Consider the following 25,992-nt stretch of genomic DNA (forward strand, 5'->3'; position numbering starts at 1 on the left):
ACTGCAGTCCCACTGAAAATAACAATGATGTCATTTCTACGCCCGGAGATTGGCTGGACACGAGAAAGTGGGCGGGGATCGTCTAATGACATGTGTGTTGCTCCGACAACCAACCATGTCCCCGCCTCTCCTCGCGATGGTTTATGGGATTAGGTAATGCAAGGCACAGCAGCAATGTACTCTGGGATTACGTAGTGTTTTTGAATATTTAGTTACCCGCTCAATTTCTATTGATCCATCCCAATCACGACACTTTTCTATGCAATCAGGGACATACAACTCATGTCTCAAAGGATCCGATACAACTACCAAAGCGCAAAAGTCTTGGAGTAAATGCGTTTTCTTAGCGTTTGGTCAGGAAGAGCTAGATAACCCGGTTCAGGAAGTGAGCGCTGTTCGGCTGTGAAAGTATGTTTAAAGATAGACTACAGACGATGAGCCTGACCTAGATCAGGAGTGCTTTTGTTCTAAGGAAGACGCTCTTAAAGTCACAGTTTTGCAGTTTGGCCTATCAATGTATTATCAAACCCGCAGATAGAAATGTTATCCAAGGCTAACACAAGTCCTACTGTAGACACTTTAAAATGCTTTGCGTGGTAAATGTACAAACAAAAGAAAAAAATTATATTAAAGGTAACACATGCATAAAAAAGAGCGCATTACAATTTAGGGTTTGCATAAAAAGAAGTTGTAAAATGCAAATTAATACAAAGAAGTAAAAAAAAGATAATATAGGTGTTTGCCTTTTCTGAAAAGCTGCTGTAAATTATGTTTCCTGTGCTGCTTTAAAGGAGCCAACACAGCTGAGGAGTACAGATGCTAAATGCTGCCTCTCGCTGATTAGTTCTAGTCCTGGGAATCCAAGTAAACAGGTCCCTGCTGACCAAAGGGGTCCAGACGAGGTTAACTGACAAGTGGTGAATTTCTTTTCACTGTCAAATTGTACATTGTCAATAAAGACAGCTTGGGGGTAAACTGAGGATTTTCATTGCACAATTTCACAAAGTTTTAAAAAATTACACTGAAGGAATAAAAGAATGCAAATCATTCTTTGTATGTGGGTTGATGACATCACACAAGGCCCAAGAGTAGAACTGATCAGATGGCATTAGTAAACACTATGGAATATGGCACTTACAGCATTCAAATTGCATTTAAGATGAAAGGGCTTCAACCTTAAATGTTTGAGTCAGTTTGACTTAGATGACCCATGAGCTCAGCTCTGATGGATACTGTCATGGATGGCGAAGCTGTAGGAAACGGTGACAATGGCAATGATTGTCTTCAGAACTTTAACTGGTGTACATCTATTATAATTTTTCCATCTGATTGGCTTCAGGTCTTATTTTTCACATGTAAACAAATAAATGCCATGTTTTGCTTGTATTACCTTAATGGTTATGTCATTTGCCAGTACAGTGCCACTGCATGCATTCTGAACTCTTGCTATCAGCAACAACTTTTATTTTGACTGCTTTCATCCTCCCTTTAGTGTTGATCAGCAAATACCAAATCAAACAGAACAAATGGCCACGATATGCTTGACTGTAAGTAAAGAAATGTAAAGGGAGTTTGATAGATGTTACAAAAAATTTGTGGCAAGTAGGTTTTGGATGGAGGGAATTAAGGCCCAACGACTCAATAATATCACTAAATAGAATCCACTGTGGCCAATTGTCTTTACAAGTCACCTATAGTATCTAGAGTCCATCTGTGTGTAATATAACCTCAGTATAAATTCCGCTTTTCTGCCAATGCCTCAGAGGTTTGTTGGAGATCATTGCTCAACAGAAAAAAGCTACATGAAGAGCAATGAACACACCAGATGGGTCAGGAATGAAGTTGCAGAGAACTTTAAGCAGGGATAGGTTATAAAAAATGGCTCCCCAGGGTTAGGAAAGAGTACAACACAGCTGCAAAACTACCATGACATGGCCAGTAATGCAAAGTAACAAGCCCGGTCAGGAGAACATTACTTAGAGAAGTTGCTGGGAGGCCCATCTGGAGAAGCTGCAGTGATCCACAAGTCAAGTTGGAGGACCTGTTGATGGGACCACTGTTAGCCAGACGCTCTAATAATCTGGCCTTTAGCGTTGAACAAAAATCATATAAATTCCCATTAAAAAAAAAATGCCACAAGCCATAAGGAACAGAGCAAACGTGGAAAAAGTTGCTCTGGTCAGATGGGGCTAATGTGACTCGGCAAAGCAAAAGTGATGCGTAAACATACATATCAGGCCAATAAAATACATTAATGTTTGTGGTTGTAATGTGAAAAGTAAAAGGGGTATAAATACTTTTGTAAGCCCCTGTACATTCATAAATGTGTATACATTCTTTGTTGTACTGATCTAAAGTAGTTCCATTGTTTCTCTTAGAAACAAACACATTTGGTTAGATGGTTTGTTGCATATTAAATAGCATTACATTCAGTTACTCTATTATTTAATGATTTCCACAAAATAGTTTAGGACAAGTAGTTTCAGTTTATTGATATTGGGCTAATTCGCAACAATTTTTATTTCTTGCACTTTACAAGAAAAACAGGTCCAATTCAAACTGAATTAGAATCCAACCAGGACAGATGTATGAACAAGGTGTATATTCCAGATAGAGGAAGTTCTGATATATTTCCGATATATGTTTTGCAAATAACCAATGGCCACAATGCATAGGAAACCGCAGAGCTCACCAAAACAGCTGAGCTAGTTCGACTTTGTGAATCCCACATGCAGGCCCTCTGGGTAAAAATGAAGTTGCGCTGGTCCTTGAAACCTCTGTGTAGCTGCAGTCTAGTCTGCCTGGTTTCCCTCATTGTATTATTCAACATGTTCTCCTCCAGCCAACTAAATAAGTTAGCAGCCCCAGTTAAACTGGGATAACCAGAGATGCCTCAGGTCAGCACTGTTAGTGTTGTCTTCTCAACTTACTGTACTGTTACCTGTTGGTGAACAGTAAACCCTCAAGGAATCTAGTGGTTGTTTTTTCTGAAACTTCTTTTGCCCCTTTGTCGTTGAAAATTAATTTTTTTCCACATTTTTGTTTTCCCTCTGCATTTGTTCTTAGGTTCTGTCTCACTTCAAAGGTCTCTCTTCACAAGGTAAAGGCTAGAAGACAGACACCATTTCTGTCTCTCTCTTTCTGTGCATCTATGTCAAGTTAACAAAATAGTATTTTCCCATCTAATTACCACTGTGCCCCAGACATGCTTCCTGTTTCTCTGTCTGCTTTTCCCTGCTGCTGGCCCAGCCAGGTCACCTTTAGAGAATAGTGTTTTTCCCGTCCCTGCCCAGGCCAGCTGTTTCCACTGCATGCAGTTTTCCAGTCGGAAGCTGAAGCTATCACCTCCCAACAGGTCCCTGCTGGTGTTGTTGTACAGCAGTGGGATGGTCCAGGATCCACCAAAGCTCCGCTACGCCTCCACCCGAGCAAAATACACAGAGAGAGGTTACAGTGCATGTGCTAATGTATTAACAGAGCAAAGTTTTGCTTACCTTCATGTGTGGACTTGAGGGAGATACAAACCGAGGCTGAAAGAGAGAGACGGATGGGATTTCAAACACTGTCTGTGCAGTGTTTGTTGAAGAGCAGCTGTTTCTTCCTGTCCTGCTGCTTAGTTTTTCCTCTGTGCCTCCATCTCTGCTGACCATGAATGGCCCAAAAACACAACTCACAGCCCACATTACTTCCTTTAGACAACTGCTTCAAGAAAAGAACACAATAACAGAGAGAGTAGAAGGATACTGTTAGGTGGTTTTTGTTGATGGAGTATATAGTCTCTGTCCTTTCCAGTAATCTGCTTTACAAACGTATTTCCTCATGATTAAAGACAGGAAAATTGAACTGACCAGGGTAATTCTTCAGTATTTCTGAGATTTGTTCAGGAAATATCCCTTATTTATGCAGCATACCAAGCCCATACAAGATTTGAGGCTTGACTTGGACTCCTGGTCTCAGACTCGAGTCTTATTAACAGTTTTTATCTTACGTAAATTAAGAGAGAAAGGGAGCCGGTATGAGAGCTACAGACTGCAACTGATGTGCATGTTTTACTGTGAAAGGATGAGCTTGATTATTAGCCAGTGACATTGGTGGATTATGGGATGTTAATGGCTCATGATAATCTGTTCATGTTAGCTTCACAATAATGACCACATGAATGTCTCTCCAACTGAGCGCCAAAATAAAGACACTTCTTGTTCTGTTTATCGAAACATTTTAAAGGTATTATTTCCGGGCACTAATGTTCTTTATTTTTCAAATTTTTCAAAAGTAAGTTAACAGGAAATAGGGTGCAGAGAGCGGTGGAAGGGTATGCAGTAAACCTCAGCGGGCCGGGATTTAATCCTGTGACAGCCTGCGCTGAGGATTAAGGCCTCAATTTTCAAAATAATATAAATCAGCTTTTAGCAGATTTTTGGATATGAAATCCAGGTATGGAATCCTAACCTATGGTGATGTAGGGTTAGAAGAGACTTAGATGTTGTGGATTTGATGTGAGAATGTTTGTTTCAATCACTTGAGACGGGACTCTGACTTGGGACAAAAGACTTGAGACTAAACTTGGACTTGCTTCTCAAAAACTTGAGACTTGGAAAAAAGCACTTGTGAACATCTCTGATACAAGGTCAAATATATAAAGGCAATGTGTCCAATATTTAATTAATTGGTGGTCAGCACGTTTCACCCTGACCACCAGTGATCAACCTTATTCTGGTCTACTTCTGTCTGGATGTTTGACTACTCTTCTTAGCAGAATTTGTGGAATTTATTTTAAATTGGCTGCTTTCCTTTCACCAGCCCAGTGTGGTTCAGGTCTCTGGAAAAACCAATCCGGAAGCGTAATGCTATCCTGTTTTATTTATTCCATAACCATTTTTGATGTGTGTTTGAGACCACTGTCCAATGAGAGCACCTAAATTTGTGTCCAAATTCTCCCAGCTAGACGTTACTTTAAGGTGAAAATGGGTTTGAAGGTAGTCTGTATTATTCAATCCACTTAGTGTTATATATTAGTACCAACAGCAGTGAAACAGACCCATAGCATGATGCTGGCACCATTATGCTTGACAGTTGTTACAATGTTATTAGGTTGGTAAGCCTAACATCATGATGATTGATGATTGATATGATAAATCCTCCAAAAACACATGTTGTCACTGTGGTCTAATAGCCTAATGTTCTCATATTATTTGTTGCTTCTAACCGTTAAAAGTTTCAGCTGCACATTTCAGCTGAAATTTAAGGTGTTGATTTGCAAGTAGGGCCTTCATTCTTGTTCTGCACCCTTTCAGTCCAAGATATAAGCTCAGACTTGAACATTATATGTACATATGTGTTCAGCAAACTTATGGAATTTTAAATATTTTAATGGTTCAGAAAAAAATTAACTACATTTGTTGATAACAATTTGCTTTTGTGAATAAAAGCATCTGAAACTCTGGGAGACTCCAGACTACATGTTCTTGAAATTAATTGTTCCTGTAATGTTCCTCCATAGAAAGTTCAGCACAGTGCAAACATCTTGAGTAATTTCTCATTCATCCAGATTCTGCTACCAATGACTTGATCTTCAACAATAGTCTTCAACATTTTTTTCTCAGGACTTCGCATGGCTTTTTTTTTATTGGGCATCAACTGCTCCTTTCATCTACTTTCAGTCTATTTCTTGTACCTGGCTATTTTTAGAGAAAAAAACTTTTAGTTTATCAGACCAATTAACTCTGACCTATAAATCATTAAGGCATAACAGATCTCCTAAAGTGAAGGGATAATTTTGTGTTATTGCTTCCAAATTTCAACGTTTTGGTCATGTTGTTTCTACTGTTTAAAGTCCTTTTAATGGCAGAGAAAATGCCAGAGTGACTAATGTTTTCTTTGAGAGCCATAGAGTAGTTCAGTGCTCCCCTCCCCTACCTGTTGCTCACTGCCGCTGACACCTGATTGAAAGAAGGTAGCTACTTTTAATTTCCTTACAAGATTGGAAAACCAGAAACTGTTATGATGTGAAAAATAAAGGCGCACCAGCAACCACTGTTTTTAAAGATAACACTGTTAAACCTGAGAAACTTCAAGAGGCATATTAGGCATGTCTGAATGCAGGCTCCACCCGAGCAGACAGCCTGACCTAATATCTGCTTGTTAGACACATTTTGACACACACACAGACACGTTTTATGTTAATACAGTAATACTAATCCTAATGGCGTTGGTAGATTCATGGAATCCTCCGTTTGTTTTGCTTCGAGGGAAGGTGACAAAAGAAACGCGACTCTATCCTTTTTGGCCGCTGTCGCGTTCCGTCTCATCCACCGTCCTGTACATACCAAAGTTCATGGTAGGGAACTTGTACTGTGATTGTTTGTTTGTTTTTTCTTTCCTCAAACAAGATCTGGACCTCTGGGTAAGTTCCAACGTGTTGCCGTAGTTTGAGAGCAAATCCGTTATTTGTTTGGTGTTTTATTCATGCGTTATTCAAAGGATAATCTGCGCGTTTGATTAGTGTAAATCTGCAGCACTGTTATCTTTAAACTGATACACAAGTGCCCGAATAAACAGTGCTGCAAATGATTAGGCTGCAAACTATAGTTTTAGTTTTTCTTTATTCACTATAATGAATAAAGGTATCGAAAAATAATCATTATAAGCATATTAACGAGAAAATATACATTTCATTCATTCTGGTGTGAACATTTTATTTATTCTTTTGACATTGACAGTGTACCCTGGTTAATACTTGACTGGAGGATCCTCCGCTGCTCCCCCTCATGGCAGAGGTTTATTATGTTGGGGTGGATGTGGGCACTGCCAGTGTGAGGGCTGCACTAGTGACCAGAGATGGACTCTTGAAGACCACTGCAGAGGAACCCATCACCATCTGGAAGCCCCAGCCAGAGCACTATGTCCAATCCTCTACAGAGATATGGCAGAAATGCTGCACCGTGGTTAAGGTAGGAAGACTTCAGAGCAAGTGGTGGTCCGAGCAAAATCACAAAAATATAATTAGTATTAAAGAATTCCATCCTAGATGACTGAGTACTTCGATAACCGATTTGTCAAACTGTCCAAATGCCTCTGTTTTAACGATAACAGCTTTTGATTCACAATGTTCAAGAAGGCAATATCTTTTTTTATGGTACTAGGACAGCAAATAAAGATGCTATTAAAAACGTTATCAATATACAATAGATCTCCGAGGTTTACATAGCATGATTAAAAAATAGACCTTAGCTATTTAGAAACGTTTTCTCTCTAAAGCGACATAGACCCTGTACAATTGAAATAAAAAGAGATTTGTTTAAGAAACAAAATGCAGAAAAAATGCAATTACCTGGTTCCATAAGAGTGTGCACCCTTAAACTAGTACTTTGTTAAAGCAAGTAGTGATTTCGTTTCAGCAGTGAGCCTAGTTCAGCTCAGACCTTTTATTAATTACAGTGAACTTGATGAACTATACTTAAATGTCAGTTGTCGTAGTAGGTTTTTCTTGACATTTGCTCATTTTCATCCTTTTGATAAAGCCATAGTTTGCACAGAGATTAAATAGAACAAAAATAATGCACAGTCTAAGGTATTAGTCAGGATAACCCTATTCAGTCAGAATATACGTTCTGATGAGACTCGTTTGTCAGATTAAAAGTACCTTTGGAAAATAAGAACCTATAAAAACAACAAACAAAGGTTTTTTTGTTATTGGTAGGGATGGACTGAAGATTTGGGCCTAAATGAATATCCGGTATTAACATTGCTCTTGTGGCTGATAACTGAATAAAGAAATAAAGGCCTGAAAACTTCAGTCTGTGTGTAATTAATCCATGTAATGTATTTCACTTAGTAAATTGAGCAACTGAAATAAATTCTAAATTCAAAATGTTCAATGATATTCTAATTTACTGAATATGACTTTATGTACAGCAGGTAAAATAAGGAACAGGAAATTTACACTAGATATTAGTAATAACTCAAATAATCCATGCGTACAAAGAAATCAAGGCATTGTGTAAACAACTGAAATGACAGAGAATTAGTATTACACACATAAAGAAAAGAATGGGCAACAAGTCAGAAAACCCAGAAACCAACTGAAATCTGTCAGTAGTTAAAAGTCATTCCTGCTGCTATGTGCAAATCAATATCAGATGGTTATCGGGGTTTGGGGCACATGAGGGTGGAGGTTCCTCCTCCTTGGTACTAAGAGGTGCCATGTGTAGATGCCTGGCCGCTGGGGTGTCTGGGTTTGCGGGCTCGACCTGCACTGGGGGACATGCCAGCAGGGTTGGGTAGGGGGTTTCGTTATCCTGTGGATCTCACTGTGCATTTCTAGACTGGGGGCTGCTGCCCCTGTGCTTCGCTGCTGATCTTTCTGTGTGTCAGGCGTATGACTACTCTGTGGGGGTGCCTGGCTCCTGTATGCCTGGAGCCACTGCAGCCTGAGGTAGAAAAGGCTACCTGCCGCTTGCTGCTCTTGGGGTTGACTGCTACGAGGTTAATACTCTTTTCACCAGTGTAACATCTCAAACTAGCAAACGCACACCTTCTCCACACTCACAAACACACATGCTCTACACACACACACACACACACACACACACACACACACACACACAAGTAATCCAAATGGTAATACAAACAATGGTTAATTTTTTTATTGATGCAACCTGTCTACATTGATACCCTAATTTAATAAATTTAATCAAGTAATTAGAATACCGTCTTCAGATCACTGCAGTTTTCATTCCATTTTATGTGCTCAGCAGCAGTAGTGAATTTGAGGTTGGAATTGATAAAAAACATAGATTTCTTGGGTGAATTTCTGATATGAGAGGGTATTCCAGTTGATTTTTCTGAGTACAAAATGTAACGCACCATTAATCAGGTTTCAGTTGCAAATCAGAAAAACAAAGGGATTTGCTTACTGTGCTCTCTCACCAGGCTAACAACTATCAGTCAACAGACATGTATTTATCTGCATTTAATACATTAAAACACTAAAGCAACATATTCACAACATATGTTAGTATTACCTAATATGTGTGAAATAGATTTAATGAACTCAACAGTTTGTTTCTGCAGCTATAACAACCTTTCATACTTGTGGCAACCATAATGGATTTTGGCTAATATGGCCACAGTAAGGGGTGAAACCTCTGACTTTATAGGTTGTACGCACAGGATGTTTTCCAGGTGAGTTTTATGGATTTGGACCTGGAAAGTCAGACTGTTGAATACAAATGGAACTCAGCAGTGTTTTGTTTTAAGCTAAAACTATTTAGCTATTTGTTTAACAGTCTTTCTTTGCATTATGCTAACAGTTCCCTTCTTCTCATTTACCTTTACTGCTTATGCATTGCTTTTAGGCTGTAACTTACTAAATTTCCTTTATTTGTATCTTTTTTATTTAGCTTTTTCTGTTGATTTAAGCTATCATTTACTCATTCCTTTCGGCTAGCTGTTATAGCTTTATTAAAAAAGTAGCCTGATCATGCATTTGTTCGTGCCTTTACAGACATACTATAACTACTGGTGTTATTATATGCAGTTTTCATATTGCACCATTTCATTGCAGGAAGTTACCAGTGGAGTGCAGAGAAGCCAGGTTCGTGGCATTGGATTCGATGCTACCTGCTCTCTTGTGGTTTTGGATAAAAACTTCCAGCCTTTGCCAGTAACTCAGGAGGGTGAGCGTCATGTGTTAGCTTGCTTCATATCATTTTCAGTCTTTAATCTGTTGACTGTCTTGGATGCATTGAGTTTTGTTAGGTTGAATTGTTTTTGTGTCATAAGAAACTTCATTGATCTTTAAAGGGAGAAATCCCTATTTTACGCTGAGGCCAAGGCTCTACCTGGAAATAGCTAAAGCTAGCAGCTTATAATAATGTTACACCGCTTTTTATGGCAAGTATAGATAGCAATAAGGACTACATTTATGTTTTACTTATCCTAACTAATATAAGGTAAATAAGATTTGGTGTAAGTTTATTTTAGGCTGTCTGTAAAACATGATGTTTTTTTTAGATGATCCACAGAAGAACGTGGTGATGTGGATGGACCATCGTGCTGCAGAGCAGGCAGCTCGGATAACAAACACTGGACACAGGGTCCTGAGCTGGGTAGGAGGGGTCATGTCACAAGAAATGCAACCCCCTAAGCTTCTCTGGCTAAAAGAGGTGAGAAAGGTCACCAACCCTTCCACTGCGCCCTGTGTGCTTTATTGTTGCTCTTTCAACCAGTTGGTTATCATAAAACTTTGCAAAATATACTTACTACCATCTGTGTGGTGATGTTATTTTGTTTTTTTTGCCTCCCTCCCAAATTCGTTGGTGGGCATCGAATACACCCATAACTTGAAAATGTAATATTCTGCTAATACTGCACACGTATTAGCTTTTGCCTACGTTTTTAAATCAACAGTTAATAACTACAGATTCTTGTCTCTTCGTCAGAATCTAAAGGAAAGCTGTTGGGACAAAGCTGCTCACTTTTTTGATCTGCCAGACTACTTGTCCTGGAAAGCTACAGGCTCCATAACAAGGTCAGCTCTGCTGGATGATGCAATCTTACTCTGTCTTTACTCTGACTTTTCTGTCTTTCATTTTATACACAGACAAAATTATGCAAACGTATTCATACATCTTAAACCTTTTCACGTTTTGTCATGTTTCATTTAGACATTTTTCTATGTTTTATTGGGTTTTATGTGAGAAGACCAACACATGCATGCATAATTGGGAAGTGGAAGGAAAAAAAAGTCTGAAAGGCTGGAGTGCCTTTTAATTTGGCTCACACGCGTAGGAAATCACATTTTGCCCATTCGTCCTTGTAGAGGAGCTGTGAATGTTTACTTTCAAGCCTCAGATTTTCAATTGGATTCATGTCTTTACTTTGACTGGGCCGTTTTAACACATGAAAATGCTTTGATCTAAACCACTCTTTTGTAGCTCTGGCTGAATGTTTACTGTTATTGTCCTGAACATGAACCACACTCTTGCAGGTATTTTTCCAGGATGCGACTCTGGTCAGCTTTTGTGTCCCTGCTGAAGAAAAACATACCCACAGGATGGTGCTGCCAGCACCATGCTTCACTATGTAATTTTCTTGCTGCACATAGCATTTTGCATATAGATCAGAAAGTTCAGTTTCGGTCTCTTCTGACTAGAGCACTGTGTCCCGTAGATGACTTGTGGGACTTCTTATGGCTTTCTTTCAAAGATTGCTTTTAATCTTGCCATTAGAGAAAAAGCTATTGTTGAAAGAAAGTCAGATTAATTAATTCATCATTAATTAATTCATCTATCCCCAATACTCCAACCTGATCTGTGGATGTCTGCAGCTCCTCCAGAGTTACCTTTTGGCTGCTTCTCTTATAAATGCTCTTCTTATACAGGTTGTCAGTTTAGGTGGTCGGCCATGTCTTGGTTGGACTGCAACTATTGTATGTATACTCTTTCCTTTGTAGGATGATGGATTAAACTGTGCTTTGTAAGATCTTTTAAGCGTGGGATGTTGCTTTAAAGCCTAACCCTGTTTTTAAACTCAGATACATTAAAGTTTGTGGGTTTAAAGTGACAAAACGTGATAAAACTGTTTGCTGAATCCATAATCCAAACTGGTATCATTTTTCATGCTGTCCCTCAGATCATTATGTACTCTAGTTTGTAAATGGACATACTGCCCACCAGATGGATGGGATTCCAGTTTTTGGACTAGCATTGGACTGGAGGATCTTCTAGAAAATAATTTCTCCAAAATAGGCAAGAACATAAAAGATCCATCCTCATCTTTCTCTCAAATATGTCTTTTTTTTTTTTGATTGTTGTCTTCTTCCTTTTTAATAATTCGCCATCCAGGCAGCATGACATGTCCTCCAGGAAGTCCGTTGGCAGAAGGCCTGACTCCAGAGGCTGCAGCAGATTTGGGTTTGAACCCAGCAACAGCAGTTGGTGCTTCACTTATTGATGCTCATGCTGGAGGCTTAGGTAACACTAAACGGACCATGGTAGTTAAGACACAAAAGTTTAGTGTTTTCCTGAGTCCACCGACATCACCTCATTTCCAAACGGAAGCCACTTATTCTAACTATCCCAGCTCTCTACCTTTCTCAGAGGAGGCATAAAGAGGCGTCTGCAAAGTTAATATTTCAGTACAATAAGTTGCTCCTGGCAAGTGAAGCAGACTTCATTCTTCACAAAGCAAAAATTCACTCAGTAAAAGTCTTTCTTGTTTGTAGTTGTAAACCTCCAGGATGGGTTTCTGCAGCCATAGAGGGTAGTGGTAATTTATTTTCCAAACCGGCTTGGCCAAAACTCTGTACATGCACAGAAAAAGACAGAGGACGTGTAGTGCCAAAAAGTGGAAAATTACCTTTGCCCAGACACATTTTTGCACAGTGAGTGCCGAGAAAATGGTTGCAAACAGAAACGCAGGTTCAGACAGGCATCTGGATTCGCTGCAATCACAAATGCAGACTAGGATAATTTATCTTCATTTAATTCACAGAGAATGTTTTGTTCAGTAAGAAGGACTATTTATGGATTTACAATTTCAAAATCGTATCAAATTAAATGAAATGATTATCATCTCTTTGTATGACTAATAGCATGCAGCAAAGCAAGTTGGTCGGAATGATTACCTTGATTAAAAATACCACAGTGAGCATCCTTATGTTTTAAATACACTTTTAAAAAATGTCTCAATGTTCCATAAATCTCCAAAAACTAAAACTAGTCTGGTCTAAAACTGACTGGTCTAAAAGTGAATGTTTTGCTGTTTTTAGTGGTTTGTGAGAAGTCTAAATCTGTTTTAGCCGAGATTAACGAGCATGAGAAGAAAAAGCTGAGAATGAGTTGAGTTTGAGCTCAGGGCCTCCTGATTACTGAGATGTCTCTACCAGATGAGACATCTCACTATGTTCAAATAATATATACATTCTAGATAGTTCAAGCGTAACATCTTTCTGTTGTAATAGCTGGTAAATTAATTACTTTTTAACAAATATATTAACTACTGTAATTCTTCCTCATCTTCCTCAAAGATATTCTGTTATCTCTGCTGCATCTCTGTGTTACCAGGGAAACTCGGGGAGATCAGTGGAAAGGGCCGCCACTGTAATAGATTTGTAGTTTTGGTTGAAAAATATGATTTATGCTAAACAACACATCTTTTTTACTGATAACAAACTGATCTTTGTTCTGATGATATCAAAAATACATATTTATGTCACTGAACAGCCTGTGCAGCACAAATGTTTAACAACAATTTAGCTAAAACTACACATTTCCATCCACCATTATAGAACAAATATTTAACTGCGTTGTCATATTAACCATTATCTTCTCAATTTTTCCACACATTATTATCATTACCATGTTATCACAGCTGAAAAAAGGATGAAATTCATTCTTACTGAGTCAGAAGACACTGGCATTATCATTTCATTTATTTAAAATAAGCAATAATTCTCTTGCTGCAAAATAGTCAAACCTATTCATGATAACGGTTCTAACAATTTTTGTAAAAATCTAAAATAAACAGCCACTAAATTTAGTGGTTTCAAGGAAACATGCTTATTGTGCAGAATATGACACCTTTTTACCATAGTTTTAAAGCAGGATTAGGAGGATGGGTGACTCTCCTTTAGTTTCCACACCTTGACCACACCTTGTGTCTTATGACCAAAAATCTTTCCAGATAGCTAACTTCGTCTTTCTTCTTAGAGATGGAAACTGTAGTAGCCTTACTTCAGTCAGCCACCTGGCAGTGCATTGCAGTATTAGGGAGAGGTGCAGTATGGCGTTACTCTCTGCTCCATACAGCCGGAGAAAACTTTGGTCACTTTTGTTTGGTACACTTTTTCTTGCATCTCATATGAGGGAAACGTTGGCAGTTTTAAAAATATGCCTTTTTGTTAATAATTACCGTCATATTTAAAACCAGCCCATGCCCAAGACCAGACAGCATTGCTGGGAACTCCAACAGATCCAATGTGAAAAAGCTTGAAATAAATCAAAACGTATGCAATCAGTGAAATAATAGAAAGTGCATAATCTTAACAGCTGATTAACATTTTAACAGCTTGGGGCTAGAACCCTGTTCCTGCAGCATCTCTGAAACAGAGTCTGAACAGAGGGAAGGGACAATCTAATACCTTCTCAGCTCCCCTCACTATCCCCTGCAGGACCCTCTCGTCGGCCAAATTGCATATTGCAGAATTTTAGGAGTAGTTCCTCAGTGTGGTCTGTGCTGGGTAGAGCTAGCATGTGTCCTGTTTGTTTGCACCATAGTGGCTTTCTCCTTAGTCTCCATGCTTCTATGATCAGCATCACCTGTCTGCAGGAATCTGCTCTGGCTTTTTCACATCTTGGGTAAACATTAAAACAAGCAGTGTCTTCAGGCCAGAGCTAGTGGTGTGTGAGCAATGTATGAATACGTTTTTAAATTAAAAAAGACATTCCAAAATATCTTGTGTTTTTTTTTTCAAAACAGTACACAACCTGATTAAATGACAGGCAAATAGTTTTCATGGTCTCTAAAAGCAAAATAGTTTCATTTTGGATAATATGTCTGCATGTTTTCAGGCATTAGACCTTGAAAGGAGACAATTTGCTACCTTGGCAGCTTGATGGGGAGCAGTTTCTGGCTCCTGTGGCTCGGGGAATCCCAACCATCTGGTTTGGCTTTGTGTGGTACACTCCTTGTGAACCCTACCCTCTGACCTGTGGTTGGGACCTCTGCCAGCCGCATATTGTTGTGTGTCAGGGGTCGAATCGCTCTGAACCATAAGTTGTTGTTTCTGTCACTCTAGACATAGCCAAACGTTCTTCCTATAACTCAAACCAGCTCTGCAAACATTATTTCAGCAGTTAGTGTCACTGTTGAATCCCATGCAAAGACTGGAGAGCTACTTTTAAAGGATTTAATGCTGCACTTTTGCAAGCTCAGTACTCCTACCCCCCTAATATAATCTGATATTATTTTGTGCTGAGTAAACCTTTGATTGTAACTGCTGACCTCCTTCCAGGTGTTATAGGTGCTGATGTGCAAGGCTTCAACTTACCCGGCGAGGGTCTGCCAATCACATCACGCATGGCAGTGATCTGCGGGACGTCCACTTGTCACATGGCGGTCAGTAATTTCATTGCTGCATGAATTTGTCAAAATCAGGGTTTAACTGCTTTATTCCAAGTTTTTTTCTTATGTATGCATGCTGCTTATTACCAGGTCAGCGAGCGGCCTCTGTTTGTGCCTGGAGTGTGGGGACCCTACCTGTCCGCCATGGTGCCAGGCTTGTGGCTCAACGAGGGAGGACAAAGTGCCACAGGAAGGCTGGTTAGACCATTCTCTCAAGTCATGTGGACCAATAAGGACACCCTTCAACAGCCTGTATCACCTTTTAACATATGTGGAAATATGGATATTTAATATTAATTTTAACCACACTAGGAGATTTAAACAGTATACCTTTATCATTGAAACTGAAAAAATTCAAAGCAATAGCAAACATGCCCAGGACTGGTGATCCAGGCAAGCTCACCTCTAAAGCTGTCGGCAAGATGCTAAAAAAGGCTCCAGAACCACTAAAATGTTCTCTTGGGACCCACAGCAGGCTCTTTCTATTGTTGATATGAAAGAACATATCTGTGCAATCAGAAAGTGACAGCAATAACCTAATCCTTTTTCTCAGTTTAAAAAACCCACAAATGTTTGAGTAAAAAAGGTAAATTTTTGGTGTTTACCTACAATTAAGGCACCTTTTTCCATTAGATAACACAATAGCCATTGATATGTAATATATTTCTTTTTTAAAACATTAAACATTGGGGAGCCCAATTTCTTTTACACACTGTATATCTGCATATGCATATGCATTAAGTGCTGCATATTGACCAAAAAACAGATGCACAACACTCATGCACCCATTTACTAGAATAATCAGCCAATTCTGTGTTAATTGATTGATTACTCAGATAACTTAAATCTAACGTCCTCGTGATCCTTTTTGTTATCTTTTGCGTCACCTGTTTCTCCGTTGTTCCTTTCCTCCCTCAGATTGACCACATTGTGGAGGGCCACGCTGCCTACACTCAGCTACAAGAACAGGTTAACCAGAGGTCAGCTGATGTGATTCATTTGGTGCCGCCTTTCCCACAAATGCCTCCAGTCCACACAGCTGGCTGGATGAGGCGTATTCTGTGCAACTGAGCTTATATAGTCATAGGAAAACCTGAGTCCAACCTTTCTGCTTCCACATATTTGAGGAGGGAAAGTAGCAGCCACATGTTGCTAATCAAAAGCACTTGACAAAATTGTCTTTAAAAGTTGAGCCCACCTGTGTAAAAGCCTGGAGTGTACCGATGGGTGTTACCACAATGCAAAGAGATCAGCGAAAGCCTTTCAGAAACAATAGTTTCAGCCAATCAGTCTGAGAAGTCTTGTCATTTCCAGGTAATTTGTTGTCCAGCGTTCTACAGCCAAAAAGATTGTTCAAAGGATTTCCAATAGTTGATATTCTTTCCAGGACTGGGCATTCATACAACCTCACCACCTCCAACTGCAGGCCTCAGTAAGCATGTTAAATGTTCATAAGAGTGCAATTAGGAAAGGACTGAAAGGGTCACCAGGCGATACAGCAGATGTTTTCTTTAAAAAGGACAGTAACAGAATGGCTGTGGAAAGTTACGTCTAAATGGACCACAAGACAGGTGAGATGAGACCAAACTAGTTATTTGGCAATGATGAACAGCACCGTGTTTAGAGAAAACCTAACACAACAAATCAGCAAAAACACCTCATACCAAGTGTCAAACACGGTGGAGGACGGCTGATGGTGTGGTCGAAATGCTCTGGTGGGACCACAAGGGAGGTGTGCTAAAATAAGGGCCTGCAAACTCGTGAAGATGAGAGGCGGATGATTCCTCGGCCACAACATGAGAAACTAATGAGATCACGCAGAAGACAATGGCTGAGAGTTAATGCTGCTAAACATGGTTGTACAAGCTGTTGAGTTATTGGTTTTGCTCAGTTCTTTCCTTGACTGCATTGACAGTCAAAAAAACTTTCTTTATCCAATGACTGCATGTTATAGTCAGCACCATATATAGATGTCCTTATTTTTAATTTGTCATTTCAGAGTTCCCGTTATAGGCACGAACATCTACACGTATCTGAACAGTCACGTGGCTCTGATGGCCAACTCACATTCTGCTGTGGACCTGCTGGGATCCAGCCTTCATGTGTGGCCGGACTTTCACGGGAACAGATCGCCGCTCGCTGACCCCGCTTTGAAGGGAATGGTGAGGGCTGAACACGTCTCAACACCTCTGAGAAGGTGTGCACACAACCTCAAATGAGTACTTTGTCTATTTACCTTTTGATTGAATTTCAGCTTTCAGTCTTTATGAGTCAGTTATAAAGAATCTCATTAACTCTGGATAAAGTCCAGCTCTTGGATTTTTAGGCATTTGTTCATTCGCATTGTCTTAGCTAATGCTATCAGTCAGGAGCATTATACATACACCATAAAAAAATAAAGTAAATAAATTGGATTTGGATTCATGAGATGAAAATAAGGTTTTGGAATGGCCCAGCCAGAGTCCAGAACCAGATCTGACCGAATGTCTGTGGGCTCATCTAAAGAGCAACAAGAGATTTCTTTATAATCTGAGAGAATTGGAGGGTTTTTGTAAGGCACAGAGGGCAAATTCTGTCAAGGTAAGATGTGGGATGCTGACATTCTTCTACAAAAAAAATCTCTATGTTGAAATTGAATCTGAAGATGTTTTATTAAATGTAGCTTTTAGGTACCTTTATCTGTCATTTCTGCAAAACCAGCCCTCAAAATGCTGATTGGGTTTGAATTATTTTTCTTCTCCCCATGCAGAGCTGAGATTATGACCTTTTGGCTTCAGCTCTTTACATGAAGGACATAAACACAGAGCTGTCTCCTTTCAACCATCCGAGGACTGCTCTCAGTCCTACTGTGTAATTTATGGAAGTGGATAATTATCAGAATTCTTGAAATAAAACAGCTACCTCTTCAAATCCTCTCAGACCCAAGGGTTTTTCTTCCTTAGGCTTTGAGCTGTTGCCATTTTTAACACCCTACAGTCAGCATTTTATGTCCCCAAGGCTAGATGATATTACTCAGTGTTTCTAGTTGTGTTGCCTGTGGGCAATTACAGTTTTTCCTGAATCATATGTGATACACACCCTTAGCACCAAGGCTTTGCCTCGCTAATTTATATTGATCAGTGTCCAGTTGGTGATTCAGCCCTTTCTGTTCCGTTTCACTCCTCAGACCTTCTCTGTTTCTGTCCCATGACTGTTTTGCAGGTGATTGGACTGTCTCTTTCTCAAACCTTGGATGATTTGGCCCTGCTGTATTTGGGTACAGTTCAAGCTCTCGCTGTAAGCCACGTGTTTCAAATAACTGTCTCTCAGTCTTGACTGTGCAAATAAACGCTAACGTTGACACCCTCTTCGTCTTGTGTATGATTTCAGCTAGGTACTCGTCACATTCTGGAGGCCATGAAAGAAGCAGGACATGACATCGGAACCCTCTTTCTGTGTGGCGGCTTGAGCAAAAACCCTCTGTTTGTACAGATCCAGGCCAATGCTACCGGTAGGTCACTGGTTGCTAATTGAACTCAATGGACCTACAGGGCCTTGAAGAACTGTTCATACCACTTTAACCTTTGTTATAACCACCCGTGTATTTTATCGGGATGTTATGCAATAGGCCCACAAAAAGTAGTACATAATTGCGAAGTGGAAGGAAAAATCTTTTTATTAGAATCCAGTGCAGCCAATGATCTTCAGAAGTCACCTAATTGTTAAACAGAGACTACCTTTGTGTAATTTAATCTCTGAAGGCCTCAGAGGAGAACATTAGTGAACAAACAGCATCATGAAGACCTAGGAGCACAGCAGAAAAGTCAATATTAATCAGAGAAACAGACAGATTATTTGTCACAAATGCATTCTTATATCTAGTTAATACCCAACCACATTTCGCTTTATTCACAGCTGCAAACCTTTAGGAGTATTTCTTTGCAAAATAGCTCAAGCTCAGTCCGATTGTATAGTAATCACTTTTTAACTTTTGCTGATTCCTTATTGGATTAGGGTCCGGACTTTGACATTTTAAGACATGAATATGCTTTGATCTAAACTGTTTAATTGTACCTTCGGCTAAATTATTAGTGTCCTTTTTTTCCCTTTAAATGTGAACCCTTGCAATAGTCTTAACTCTTTTGCAGCCTCTAACAGGTTTTCCTGCTGTATTACCCTGTGTTCAGCTCCGCCTGTCTTCTATCAGCTCTGACAGCTACCAAGTCCCTGCTGAAGAAAAGCAGCCCCACAGCATACTACTGCCAACACTATGTTTCACCATGAGAATGGTGTGTTTAGGGTGATGATGAGTGTTAGTTTTCCTTCAGCATGTAGGCCAGAAAGATAAACCTTAGTCCAATCTGACCCGAGCACCTTCTCCCACATACTGTGTCCGTACATGGCTTATGGCAAACTGCAAATTGGACTTCTAGTGGATTTCTTTCAACAATGACTTGCTTCCTTCCTGTCTTCCATAAGTGCCAGATATGTTGAGTGCACCACTCATTGTTGTCCTCCCCTCAGATTCTCCCACTGAAACTGCTGATCTCTGCTCCTTCAGAGTTACAAGCTTTCTTTCAACAATGCCTTTCTTCCTGTCACTCTTCTATTTAGAGTTATGTTCTACTTTGTGTTGGTCTTTCACCAAACATCCAAAAGAAATACAGGTCCTTCTCAAAATATTAGCATATTGTGATAAAGTTCATTATTTTCCATAATGTCATGATGAAAATTTAACATTCATATATTTTAGATTCATTGCACACTAACTGAAATATTTCAGGTCTTTTATTGTCTTAATACGGATGATTTTGGCATACAGCTCATGAAAACCCAAAATTCCTATCTCACAAAATTAGCATATTTCATCCGACCAATAAAAGAAAAGTGTTTTTAATACAAAAAACGTCAACCTTCAAATAATCATGTACAGTTATGCACTCAATACTTGGTCGGGAATCCTTTTGCAGAAATGACTGCTTCAATGCGGCGTGGCATGGAGGCAATCAGCCTGTGGCACTGCTGAGGTCTTATGGAGGCCCAGGATGCTTCGATAGCGGCCTTTAGCTCATCCAGAGTGTTGGGTCTTGAGTCTCTCAACGTTCTTTTCACAATATCCCACAGATTCTCTATGGGGTTCAGGTCAGGAGAGTTGGCAGGCCAATTGAGCACAGTGATACCATGGTCAGTAAACCATTTACCAGTGGTTTTGGCACTGTGGGCAGGTGCCAGGGCGTGCTGAAAAAGGAAATCTTCATCTCCATAAAGCTTTTCAGCAGATGGAAGCATGAAGTGCTCCAAAATCTCCTGATAGCTAGCTGCATTGACCCTGCCCTTGATAAAACACAGTGGACCAACACCAGCAGCTGACACGGCACCCCAGACCATCACTGACTGTGGGTACTTGACACTGGACTTCTGGCATTTTGGCATTTCCTTCTCCCCAGTCTTCCTCCAGACTCTGGCACCTTGATTTCTGAATGACATGCAGAATTTGCTTTCATCCGAAAAAAGTACTTTGGACCACTGAGCAACAGTCCAGTGCTGCTTCTCTGTAGCCCAGGTCAGGCGCTTCTGCCGCCGTTTCTGGTTCAAAAGTGGCTTGACCTGGGGAATGTGGCACCTGTAGCCCATTTCCTGCACACGCCTGTGCACGGTGGCTCTGGATGTTTCTACTCCAGACTCAGTCTACTGCTTCCGCAGGTCCCCCAAGGTCTGGAATCGGCCCTTCTCCACAATCTTCCTCAAGGTCCGGTCACCTCTTCTCGTTGTGCAGCGTTTTCTGCCACACTTTTTCCGTCCCACAGACTTTCCACTGAGGTGCCTTGATACAGCACTCTGGGAACAGCCTATTCGTTCAGAAATTTCTTTCTGTGTCTTACCCTCTTGCTTGAGGGTGTCAATAGTGGCCTTCTGGACAGCAGTCCGGTCGGCAGTCTTACCCATGATTGGGGTTTTGAGTGATGAACCAGGCTGGGAGTTTTAAAGGCCTCAGGAATCTTTTGCAGGTGTTTAGAGTTAACTCGTTGATTCAGATGATTAGGTTCATAGCTCGTTTAGAGACCCTTTTAATGATATGCTAATTTTGTGAGATAGGAATTTTGGGTTTTCATGAGCTGTATGCCAAAATCATCTGTATTAAGACAATAAAAGACCTGAAATATTTCAGTTAGTGTGCAATGAATCTAAAATATATGAATGTTAAATTTTCATCATGACATTATGGAAAATAATGAACTTTATCACAATATGCTAATATTTTGAGAAGGACCTGTATATAGAAGATTCTGGTTGTAAATTGACAAAATGTGAAACAGTCCATAAGGTAAGTCAATGTAGTATTAACCTGCCTATAAGAAACCTCAAAGCTGATGCTGTATGCCATAATGGAAATTAAGCCCCAGATGTGCAGCAATGCTAAAAAAACATCTACTGGTTTGATTTGTCCAAACACAGAGTAGCTTTAATCATTGTCAAACGGTACAAGGTTCCAGGCAACAAAAACATCCTAGATCTTCATACCCAGGAAAATTAGAGTAGGTGATAAGCTTGAAAAGGTGTTGATGAGATGCTGCATAAAAGTTTCTTTTGGGAAAATGTTGCTAGTAGTCTTAGTTACTAACAGGCAATACGTTGACAAGAGAAATTATTGATTTAGAAGATGGTCAACCAGAATTTAGAAAAAGATGAACATGAAACATATGACAAATGCCATCTGAGAGGATGCTGAGCCTCATGTGCATTCACTATGCAGTCCTAGAACCAGAACAGTACCTCAGCCAGGCCCATGGGTTTGTTTTCATTCTCAGGTCTGCCTGTGGTGTTGCCGAATCAGACTGAGGCTGTTTTAGTGGGAGCAGCAGTCCTGGGCGCGTGCGCGTCCCGGGACTGCAGATCCATACAGGTACGTTCACAGACAGATGTGTTGCACAATTTCTCCATTTTGGCTTCATCTATGTTTAATAACTAACAGGAGTGTTTTGGCATTTTATAGACCTGAGGTTAGAAGAGGTAAAGAAGAGATGGTTTGTGATGTAAACACATAGAACTAAATGAGTAACATGTCCATTCTATCCTGTTACTCTGATCTCAGCTCAGTTACCATATCATTTTATTAAAATCATGTAATTTTTAATAGTTTAAATAACCTGATGAGTTTCAGCTTAAGTTTGAAAAACAAAACTCTATTTAGTAAAACCAAAAAGGATGTGACTATTGAAAAGCTGGGCGAGGTACATTTACGCAAATGAACATTCATCTTATATGGACTAAAATAATCAGTGTGCGGGAAGGGATTTAGTCAACTTACTCTATACACTTCTTCAGGTTCCTGAGTATCCATAAGAGGGCTGCATTTAACGTGGCACACAGAATGATAATGGTAATAAAGAAATGCTACTTAGCATTTACATCCTAACTGCAGTTATAATTTGTTTGCACAGTTCTAAAATGTGGCTTTATGCTGGGAATTAAAGACATAAAATAAATAAATTACCAAATTAAAGGCAGCATTCATAATTTACTTCCAAACTTGACTTACTGCAGTTTCTATGATGACTCAAATATCTCCACCGCTTATCATAATGAGGCTGGTAGACCTGGTGCGATGGAGAGAAAAAGAAAACATGAACATTTGTATTTTAACACAACATTTATATAATTGCTGGCCACATTTATCAGTCCCCTTGGTAAACATACATAGAAACAGCAGCACTGAAAGAAACTAGTAAAATCCCTCCTTGAAGGTGAGAGCATTTATTCAGTGGGGTAAAAAAAACCCAACACATTTAGAAATAATTGTTTTTAACCAAATCGCCGGTGACACAAATAATATTTTGTACAGACCTCTTTTATCAATAGGATTTAACATGACATACAGAGGTGCATGCTGGGAATTCACATAAAAGAGATTATAGAGGGACCCAGATCTGGGAAGCATGTGGAGTACCCCTTTAAAAGCTATTCTTAAAATCTGTATCAGTGTCTCCACCTACTGGAGGGAATTGGAGAACATAAACCGTCAGTTCTGCTGGCTGTATTTACACTCGAGCCTGATTGGTGAGCAGATATGGATTAAGATGTAAAGTTTTAAATCTTTTCCAGGGCAAGTTTCACTGTGCTAGAGCTCACAGCAACCTTGGAGCCATATAGACTAAAAATAAGACTCTATTATTTTGACTAAGCTGCAGCTGTCAGCTTGTTTTCAGCCATAAATACAGCGGGCAGTTGTTGTGTCTGATCCCCCTCAGCTACACGCACTCCGTTGCCTGGATTTTGTAGGTTTGGACAGCAGATAGGGCCCTTCCTACATTAATCATGAGCTGTGGCACACCAGAACCTCCACAGTCGGATTGTGTTTGTAAGAAAAGTAGGTCACGGCCGATGTGAAATTAAATGCGTCTCTGTGTCTTCATTTATTGAGTTTCTGTTTGTCTTTGCAATTTGTGTCTCAGGAGGCCATGGAGAACATGGCTAAAGTGGGGAGAGTTGTTCAGCCCGACCAGGAGCTACAGAGGTGAGTGAAAGATTTTCTAGCAGCAGGAAAAAGGGACAATACGCAGTACTTTGCAAAAAGTATTTACACCCGCATTGTGTCACACTATATCCACTTTCAGTGTTTTTTGAAATTTTATGTGGCAAACCAATTAAAAGCCACAAATAATTGTAACGTGGTTTTGAAATGATACATGATTTTTTTTCAGCCCTGTTTACTATCTAAATCTAGTGCAACCGGTTTTCTTCAGAAGTCATTCAATTACTAAACAGTCCACCAGTGTTTACTGTAATCTCAGTGTAAATACAGCTGTTCTATAAAGGTCTCAGAGGTTTGTTAGAGAACGTTAAGAAACAGCATCATGAATACAAATGCATAAGCATTATCCCCTCCCTGAGATGATGCTTTCTCTAACCACCGTTCACTAAAAAGTACAGCTCTAAATCTTTAGGTTGACATTTTCTTTGCAAAATAACTGAAGTTCAGTCAGATTACTGGAGATTATGAATCTTGTGGATTGGGTCTGGACTTTGACTGAGCTATTTTGACTCATGAATATCAGTGAGAAAGTTGTGAAGAAGTTTAAAGCAGGGTTAGGGCAAAATCAATTTCCTAAGATTTAACATCTCACAGAGATATGGTCAGTGCTTCATCTGAAAAAGCAAACCTGCCAAATCATTGCCGGGCAGGGAAAGTTTTAATCAGAGGAGCAGCCAAGAAGCCCATGGTAACTCTGGAGGAGCTGCATAGATCCACTTCTCATGTGGAAGAATCTGTTGAGGTGACAACAGTTAGTGGTGCACTGTACAAATCTAGCCTTTATGGAAGGCTTAAAAAGAAGAAAGCCAATGCTGAACAAAATTCAACACAAATCCCATTTGAAATCTGCATCAAGTCAAGTAGGGGCACGGCAAACGTGGAAGAAGGTGAGATGGGACTGAAATTGAACTTTTTGGCCTACATACAAAACACTATGTGTGGAGGAAAACTTGAGCATGCTATTTCCTTGTTCCTGTGGAACAAGGTGGCGGCATCGTGCTGTGGGGAGACTTTTATTCCAATTGGGTGTAGATCAAAACCTTTTTACATGTACGAACAGTTCAATCAAGGTCGAGACCAAAATCCAATTGAAAACATCCAAAATGACTGAGCTTAAGCTGTTTTGCAAAGTAGAATGGGTTTTTTTTTTTTCGCAGACTCTAAATGTGCAAAGTTAGTAGAGATATGCTTTTTCTTTTATCTGCTGACACAGGTCACTTGATGTCAAACAGAAATATTCCCTTCAGGGGGGTAAATATGAGTGACTGCTAAGACTTCCTGCCTTTCAGGACCTTGGATCCTACATAAAACCCGATCCACTTTGGTGGATTGGAATCATTTTTATTATGTGACTTTGTTATGCTTCCCTGAGGTAATTCTTATGTATATGTTGGGAGTGTTTCAAAAACGTTTAGAAAATGTGGCTTACTAAAAATTTCTTATTTTATTCTTTGAATGTGGAAAATCTGTTCTATTAGCAAAACAAATATTAATGACATTAACTTAGTAACTCAACTACATCACATTTGTCTATTTTCCTTTCCTTTCACAGCTTCTATGAGAGGAAGTACAAGGTGTTCCTGCAGCTGTTCTCCCACCAGAGGGAGTACCAGGCCCTCATGAAGCACTAAAGAGACAAGTGAACACACAGGGGAAAGTGGAACAGTCTTAACCTTGCAGCTCTTCTTAAAGTGAATAATTTCACACGGAAAACAAAGAAAAACCACTTCCCGAGGCTAAGGCTGAGCATTCATCATGTGGTTTTAGTTCATTCTGTAACGGCTCAACTACACAGGATATCAACCCACTGTGCAAGCAGTTATCGCTCACGTCCGAGATGGGCTGACTGGCTTTTAGATGTAACAGGAGCAGATATCAGTACGTCTTGCAAAAGACACGTGACAATTTTGCAATACATCTACCCATATTTTCATATCATTCACTGGTATGTCAGAGTTAACGTCCTTCAGATCAGCAGCCTGTTCTATATTCTCCTCCCTTTTCCTGTCCGGATCACCTCGGCTGTCCTTACCCTCTCCTTCCCGCTGATCGGAGCAGAGGAAGCTGCTGCCTACATTCCTAAGATCAAAGCTGCCAGGCTGTTCGCTGATGCTGCTTACCGACCCGGTGAGGAGGGACAACAAATCCTACACAGCTGACTTAATGCTTCAGGCAGCACTGGAGGGGGATGGCTGGCCCAGGCTAACAGACACATGAAACTGATCCTGGCCGGTTGTCCCTGGAAGTCACAAACTGAGCAAATTCTACTCAGACTTTCCAGTGACTTTCATTCCCCTCAATCTTTTCTACATATTGGGACATTATTACCACAGTGGGTTTTACCGGAATTTAAT

The 25,992-nt window shown here is 39.9% G+C and overlaps 1 protein-coding gene across 6 annotated transcripts; it reads left to right on the forward strand.

Annotated features, from left to right (window-relative positions):
• The first annotated feature begins 25 nt into the window (after nt 1-25).
• fggy (FGGY carbohydrate kinase domain containing) lies at nt 26-25,442 on the forward strand. Of its 6 annotated transcripts, none has more exons than XM_047368638.1 (17): nt 26-153; nt 3,067-6,403; nt 6,720-6,950; nt 9,566-9,677; nt 10,015-10,166; nt 10,443-10,531; nt 11,635-11,750; nt 11,847-11,975; nt 15,017-15,120; nt 15,217-15,324; nt 16,045-16,106; nt 17,126-17,288; nt 18,328-18,402; nt 18,496-18,616; nt 21,915-22,009; nt 23,559-23,620; nt 25,191-25,442. In XM_047368638.1, exons 3-17 carry the CDS (start codon nt 6,768-6,770, stop codon nt 25,267-25,269), a joined length of 1,650 nt encoding a protein of 549 aa, XP_047224594.1. In that variant the 5' UTR covers nt 26-153; nt 3,067-6,403; nt 6,720-6,767; the 3' UTR covers nt 25,270-25,442. The 6 variants fall into 6 exon arrangements, with proteins under 6 accessions (XP_047224594.1, XP_047224597.1, XP_047224596.1 ...); XM_047368641.1 differs by having other exon boundaries at nt 3,067-3,100; XM_047368640.1 differs by lacking the exon at nt 3,067-6,403 and having other exon boundaries at nt 31-153.
• Nucleotides 25,443-25,992: the final 550 nt, after the last annotated feature.

Source organism: Girardinichthys multiradiatus, chromosome 6 (assembly GCF_021462225.1).
Source record: "Girardinichthys multiradiatus isolate DD_20200921_A chromosome 6, DD_fGirMul_XY1, whole genome shotgun sequence".
NCBI classification, from domain to species: Eukaryota; Metazoa; Chordata; class Actinopteri; order Cyprinodontiformes; family Goodeidae; genus Girardinichthys; species Girardinichthys multiradiatus.

Excerpts from the sequence above, each read along its gene's own strand:
- fggy (XM_047368638.1), top strand. The coding sequence starts at position 6,768 with ATGGCAGAGGTTTATTATGTTGGGGTGGATGTGGGCACTGCCAGTGTG. Across the intron at positions 10,532-11,634 it reads GCTACAGGCTCCATAACAAG|ATCATTATGTACTCTAGTTT; the intron begins GTCAGCTCTGCT and ends GCTGTCCCTCAG. Across the intron at positions 15,121-15,216 it reads CGTCCACTTGTCACATGGCG|GTCAGCGAGCGGCCTCTGTT; the intron begins GTCAGTAATTTC and ends GCTTATTACCAG.